The 7,743-nt window shown below is 30.8% G+C and overlaps 1 protein-coding gene across 1 annotated transcript; it reads right to left on the bottom strand.

The window, feature by feature from the left end:
• Positions 1-433: 433 nt before the first annotated feature.
• On the bottom strand, positions 434-7,299 carry LOC105837318 (structural maintenance of chromosomes protein 1A). The gene is made up of 20 exons (XM_012681981.3): positions 6,783-7,299; positions 6,403-6,523; positions 6,180-6,279; positions 5,925-6,103; positions 5,713-5,851; positions 5,106-5,570; positions 4,566-4,994; positions 4,285-4,496; positions 4,012-4,180; positions 3,509-3,631; positions 3,307-3,438; positions 3,133-3,198; positions 2,888-3,045; positions 2,717-2,814; positions 2,174-2,478; positions 1,773-2,048; positions 1,514-1,693; positions 1,176-1,354; positions 913-1,090; positions 434-824 (listed from the first exon to the last, which is right to left on the bottom strand). Exons 1-20 carry the CDS (start codon positions 6,892-6,894, stop codon positions 756-758), a joined length of 3,690 nt encoding a protein of 1,229 aa, XP_012537435.1. The 5' UTR covers positions 6,895-7,299; the 3' UTR covers positions 434-755.
• Between the last annotated feature and the right edge of the window lie 444 nt (positions 7,300-7,743).

The following is a 7,743-nucleotide window of genomic DNA, read 5'->3' as shown; positions in this document are numbered from 1 at the left end:
AGAAAAAAACTAAAGAGTGATCTTAAAAGACGATAAAACAAAAATCAAGAATAACGAAATTGCAATTAAAGTTTCATTTTTAACTATATCTAAATATTCACGTGCTTTAGGTACTTTTTATGTGAATATGTAACATTTATAATTAAACATCAAAACCTTAATCACAACTTTATTTTTTTCCCTTATTTTATTAATTATGTAATTAATTAATCACTCCTTAAATATTTTCTCTATTGTCAAACGCTCTATATATTAAAATATATAATAATTGTTATGTGATATATTGTATAATAAATATATATGTATTATATGAAAAATTGAGATATATAATTGTGTGTGTATAAACATATAATATGTTCATCACATTATTGTTAAAACACATGTAACAAATTGTTGTTCTAAAACGCACTGTTTTATTGACACAATAAATCTGTTTAGAGTTTAGCACTTCAAAGTTTTTATTTAAGTTTTAGAAGCTATTTACAATTACTCACAATATAACTTACATTTCACACTCGCAATTACTCTGCCATTCTTATCCTGACTTACAAGATAAATGTATATGATATAATTATCAAAGTGATAGCTTGATCTTGAATTAATAATTTCAAATAATGAAGAATGTGTAAATAAATCTAAAAGCCATAATAATATGTTAATATTTTGAATATTTATATATTCTTTGAAGTCACAAAATCAAAATTATTCATGATTATTATATATAAGAAAATAATGATCTTTTAAATAATAAATGTCTACGAAATATGCGTAGGACACGCAGTTAAGTCGAGCGTTAGCACTTTGCTCTCCAAACATTCGCCTACCTGTAATTCACATATAATAAGTATAGTTGGCTCAAAGACTGACAAAAATATGTAAAATGATTTTTACATATTTTCACAATGTACTTACGTCTGGACATATTCCAATGAGAGCATCCGCATGTGAATAAAATTCCTCTTTTAATGATATAACTATTGTCTGCAGCGAGGTTGTTTTGTCCCGAATGTAGCTGGCCACCTTTCCAATGTTAGTATTATCCAGGGCCGCGTCGATTTCATCCAAAACGAAAAACGGTGCAGGCTGAAAACTAAATATAGACAAATATGATAAAAATGATTAAACTTTCTTTTCGAAATAAATAATTAATTTGAATTTATATTCATAATATTAACCTATGAATGGCGAATAACAGAGCTAATGCAGCAACGGTTTTTTCTCCACCAGATAAATTAGACATTGGCTGAAATCGTTTGCCAGGAGCTACACAATTATAATTAATGCCATCCAAATAGGGTTCTTCGGGATTTTCTGGTCCAAGAAATGCCTGAGCGGATTGATTCTTCGCTAGACTCTGAAACAGTTATAATATACACATATATATAAACATAAATATAATAAATAAATATATATATATATATATATATGCACATTTTTTTTCTAAACGTAAATTATAAATTTATTTATAAACAAGTAATTGTACTGATAATTTCATATAAATTCATTAAATCACCTTATAAATAGGATCAATCTCGTTAGCCACGTGTTCAAAACATGCCATAAATCTGTCATGTCGTTCTTTTTTTACTTTCTCGAATTGTGTCTTCGCTTTCTTTGCTTTCTTACGAGACTGTTCAAATTCTTCATTGGTCTCTTGTAATTTTTCTTTCGCCAAATATAATTTTTGAATTGCCTAAGAAAAAAATTTATTTTTTCACAATTTGTTAAATTTAACAATGTGTCTTTTTCCAGTTTATACAATTGTTACAAACCTTCATATTTGGAGCTTGTATGCGTTGTATTGTATTTTGCAAATCATTGATTATTTTCGTTAATTTATCGGTTGTCTTTTTGATATCCTCTTCTTCTACATCTTTAAGACTTTCGGACAAAAGTGCATAATCTATAGTGATCCTCCTTTCGCGTTCGTATTGTTGTTGCGTACTTACTGACGAATCATTATTAATTTCACTTCCGTTCGTCGTACTTGTCTCACCTGCTATATCTTCCATATTTCCATGCAACATTGGTATTGCAATATCTTCCATCTAAATATTATTAAATACACTCGTAATTCAAAATAATATAAATTAAATTAAATAAAAAATTAGTAATAATATATATATTAAATAAATAATATAATCAAATAATGCAATTTTATATCAATTCAAACCTTGCATTGCATCAAAATAGCATGTCGCTCGGCCTTCTTCTGTTCGATTTTTGTTTCAATTGCGTTAAGCTGTTTCTGAGCTGCCTGTATGTCCTTTGCGATGGCTCCCACTTCACGTCTAGCTTTACCAATTTCGTCTTCTTTCTGATCGACCTCCATCTTTTTAGCATTGCGAGATGATTTCAATTGTTCCATTTGCTGTTCGTCGTGGTCGATTTCCGCTTTTTGATTAGATTCGGTTTGTTTTGCGGATTCAAGTTTATCCTCTGCATCTTGCACCGCTCGTTCCCAACGCAAAACGTTGCCTATATTATAAATAATCTTAATATTTCTGTATATATATATATATATATATAGTATAAAATAATATAGCTCTAATATAAAAATATTAATTACTTATAAAATACAATATTAATTAACAAACTCAATATTAGTATATACTTAAAATATTTATACAGTATTTAAAATATTAATATAGTAAAATATAGAACGTTTTTTCATCTAATATAAGATAGTTTTAGCTAACATATTTTTATAACATACTTTCTGTATCACGTTGCTTCTCAAAATCTAATTGATTGTAAATACGATTACATTGATTGTCAAATTCCATTCTTTTCTTTGCTCTTTCTTGTTGTGATCTGCAATAATATATTCAATATTTTAGTATTTAAATCTAAATAACACTTATCTACAACACAATTTTTTTCATACCTTAATTCTCTCTCTTCATATTGACGAATGTTGGAAACTCCTATTTGTTCACAAAAACTGGCAAATACATCATCCTCAACATTATTCATCTTTTCTTTTATGTTTTGTATTTCTTGGTCCCTTTCAGCCATTGTCTTCTCAATAGCAGCTATTGCAGGCTGTATATAAAAAATATTTTTAAAAATCATTTTACATATAAATATATGCATGGATAAAAAAATATATCAAAATATTTCAAAACTTACACCAAACATGTTCAATTCTTTTTGCAGAACATCTAATTCCGCTTCAAGATCTGTGATTTGTTTTTGCTAAAATAAAAATTTTTGTTGTTTTTTAAATAATTATATAATTATAATTAATAATTATATAATTTAATAATTATATGTTTCGTAAACAACACAATAAATAATACTCACTGTTGCAGCCAAGTCGCTTTTATTGTATTTTAAACGAGTCTCCAAACCACGTATTTGAGATTCAACCGTATTCAATTCGGATTCCTTACGTGATTTTTTCAAAGATTCTCTCAGTTCTTCCGTTAATTTTTCCTATAAATATAAATTAAAAAAATATATATGTATAATCTCTCTATACATATAGAAATAAAAGTTACATTACCTTTTGCGCCTTTAATTGAGACATCTGTTTTTCATCCCATCTTTTAGCTTTCTTTGCAAGATCTAAACTGCCACCAGATATTATACCAGCTTTCTGATAAAATGTACCATCTAATGCAACGCACTGTAAATATTTTGCATATATAGATATCTTATGTCTTTGTTAAAACAAAGTTTAAAAATGTGTGCATATTATTAGTGGCGATCATAATGCAGAGTTATGTGCCTATTTTTTGTGTCAAGAATTTAAGGAATTCAAATCATATAGGAAACATTGAATTTTATTCGATCGTCATCTCCAGAGAGCAAACTAATAAATTGCCAAGAACATCTTGCTATGGAGTATATAAGAGTGCTTCTAACAGATTATTGAACTATATTGGCATGTTAATTGCGTAAACCCCATATATATATATATATATATATAAATTATAACAAAGTTTACACAAAAATACGCATAGAGAAGTCGTCATGTTTCTGAAATGACCAAGGCAATATACTTACATCATATCTAGTTTTCTTATCCATTTCATATGCTACTTTGTTCGCATCTTCTGGTGTTTCACATACAAGAGCATTATTAGTTGCAAAGAGAACTGCTCTATCAATGTCCTTTGGAGAAAAATGCAACACATCGTATAACAACTTTACATTTTTAGGCTCTTGTATATTGCTGTAAATATATAATATACAATCATGATTACAAGATTTATGCAAAATGACAAAAGATGTAAAGTAATGTAAGAAATAAAACCATGTAATAATTATTTCACTTACCGAAGACGTTCTTTGAGCGGCTTAGCTTGTATGTAATCAAGCGGTAGAAAAGTTTCCGGTTCAAGATATTGTTCCTTTAAATACTGGATACACTGTCTGGCTGTTTTCTCGGTATCTACTACGATAGCCTCCATATACTTACCAAGTACCTTTGTAATCGCAACATTATACCTCTTGTGTATCGGTTCGCACATGTTGTACATACGATCATACTAAAGGGGGAAAAAACAAATTATTTTATTTTTATTAAAAAACGGCGTAATAAAATAGAGATAACGCACCACTCCAGGAAACAGACGTTTAAAGTTCTCCACAATTTCTGTCTTTTTCTTGGTTCTGGAAACTTCATGCTTATCAACTTTAGCATCACCGAGTTGCTCCGAGATACTCTCCAATTCTCGTTGTAAATTTTGAATCTTGTCCTTCGACGTGCCTACGTCGGATTGCAAGTCAGCTCTGAGTTTCTTCTGATCCTCCAAAGCAGCCTCTGATGTTTTTATATGTTCCTCCAACTTTTCAACTCGTTTGAGCGCTTCATCTGCCATATGTCCTTTCTGCTTATGCTTGTTTTCTATCTCTGTCTTCTTTCTGCCTTCATTGTCAAGCCTGTCCTGATCTGACTTTTGTTCGCGATTGATAGAGTCGAGCAGCTGAAGGTATCTCGCCGATTGCTTGCCAGCTTCCTCTTTTAGACGATTATATTCTTTTACCTTAAATTTTATTACATAATTAAACAATTGTAATTTAACAATTGCACTTTATTTATAGCAGCTGTTAATTATATAATAGCGCATGCTTCAGGATTTAAAGTTTTTTTTTACCTGTTCGTCTTCCAATTGCACATCTTTCCCTTGTAATTGCGATTGTCCTGCTATACTCGCTTCGTAAGCAGCTTTAGCTTCTTCCACCTGTCGCAATTCTTCCTGTAGTTCGTGAATATCCTTTTTATGAGCCTCGTCTGCGATACGTGCCTGAGCCAAGGATTTGCGCGCGGATTCTACCTTCTTCTGCATGTGAGCAACGCGTTCTTTGGCTTTGATAAACGTTGGTCTCTTTTTTGTGATTTCTACCTCTACTTCCCTGATATCCTGCTCTATCTTAGCAAGATCTCTGCCCAGCTTGGCAGCATCTTTCTTTTTCTCTTTCAATAATTCCTCAGCCTTCTCCTTCTTTTTCTCAACTTTTTCAATTTCATGTTGCTTCTTCTTTTGAGAGACTTCAAGATTTTCAGTATTCTTTTCATTATGAAATAATCGAAATAGGTGTAACTCTACCTGTCTTTCTATCTAAAAAAAACAAACAAAATTTTTGTAATAGTTATGTAAATACATAGTTAAAAAAAAATAAACAGTATACATAATTTTAATTTCTCATTCCAACATGTACAATTTTATATTATATTGTAGTAAAGTTACAAAATGTACATACATATTCTTCCTTAAGACGTTGATATTTTTCAGCCTCTTCTTTTTCTAATTTCGCTTCTTTCCTTTCAGCAGCAATTCCTTTTTTCTTCTGATATGAAAACTGAGTTTCCTCTTCAGCTTTCAACATTTCTGTTTTTAATCTAAAACAACACTTTTATTACTTACAAGTACAAGTTACCAAGTGATTATATGCAATGTTACTTGAAAACTTACCTTTCATATTCTGTTTTTAACGAACCCGAATTACTGATCTCTTCAAACAAAGCAGTGCGTTCTTTTGGATTTTTCATGGCAATTGATTCAACTGCACCTTGGAATACCAAAAAGTTCTTTGCTTTAACATTAATACCAAGATGCTCCAATTCGTTAAGGTACACTTGGCTAGTGACAACCTGCAATGACAAAAACATTTTAAGAGGTTTGAGGCTATGTATGTGTAATTGCATAAAGACCCAATGCAAAACTGACATTATTATTGATTCTATGCTCCGAGGAAGAACCTTGTACCGAACGCATAAAGCTCTTCTCAGTTCCATCCTCCAACACGAATACAGCTGTTACTGAAGCACTATATTCAACAGAAAGCTCACAGTTCTTATTCAAAAACATGAAATGTACAAATTATAATGCACAATTCAACATTTATTCAAACTTTAGAAAGTAGCATCACTATGTATATGTAAAATGTCACCTTCGTGCTACTGGCATTCCAATAGACGCGCCATGAATGAGCTCGCTGAACCTCTTGACTCGCAGACTACTAGTCTTCTCACCCATGACAAAACTGATAGCGTCCATAAAATTAGACTTTCCTACGGCATGTAATCAACGCAAGAATGCATCACTACATAATTCGTTTAGGATGTCATAGTTTAGTGTGTCATTGTTCATCAGCATGAAACGTCAAGTTTCACGTTCAGCGAATATGACAATCGAGTGAAGAACTTTTAAAAAACTGGCGTCTGACTCAATAGATTTAAATGTATGCAAACTACTTTTGACAAGCAATCGTTGCTCAAGCATCATGTTCGTTGAACGCACCCATTGTTGATACACAGAATGATAACCTACCGGATCCATTAGGGCCAACTACTGCCGTGAAAGACTTCAGCGGGCCGATAATCAGCTTTCCTTTGTAAGACTTAAAATTTTCCACCTCGATATGCTTCAAAAACGCCGGCATTTTTGAAGATAATCAAATAAAACGAATGAAATCTGACAATAATATAATTGGCGCCACAAAATCTCCAACACAAGCAGGCATCACCATTCAACCATCCTCTTCAACGAGGAGCAAAAACAAGAAGACGGAAGAGTTCCGTTAGAAATGCGGAAATTTGCAAATGCAGTGCCATCTGCGGTTTGTATGTGTACTATCTAAAGCGGAGTTTCCATTGAGGGTGTCACACGCATGCGTCGCGTTATAAGTTAACCAATCGAAACATCCCATTTTATTATATATCACCCGGATGCTCTATAAAAATAATCCGTACAGCGTCTAAAAAATAAACTTAAGACGATCTTATAAGAACAGACTATGGCTGGTATTCATAGTCGAATATTATTTCAAGATCGTCTCAAGCAATATCTTAAGATGCTAATACAGCTCTGTGATTGGCTAATGGCATCTTAAGACAGTACTTAAGATGATCTTAAATATAAGATCCGACTATGAATACTGGCCTATAAATATCAGTCCATATCTATAAAATTTAGAATAAATTGAATTACGTATTATTGTCTATAGACATATAATTAATATATTGACCATAATTATATCTTTAGATAAAAATTAATAATTGAAGAATATCGATATTATCGACTATTGATATCAATTTTTCAATCACCAATATATCTAAAAATTAACTTTTAACATAATATTAAATTTATTATTATTATTTATTTGTATTGTTGTTAAATTTATTATTTAATTATTACTACGAATACTATACATATAAATAAGAATGCATATTTGCAATCCAATAATATTATGTATATATTGTCACAATACTACATTGAATTTGTAGATGAC

The sequence above is a fragment of the Monomorium pharaonis genome, chromosome 2 (genome assembly GCF_013373865.1).
Source record: "Monomorium pharaonis isolate MP-MQ-018 chromosome 2, ASM1337386v2, whole genome shotgun sequence".
NCBI lineage: Eukaryota > Metazoa > Arthropoda > Insecta > Hymenoptera > Formicidae > Monomorium > Monomorium pharaonis.
This window is presented reverse-complemented; position numbering and strand designations above follow the sequence as displayed.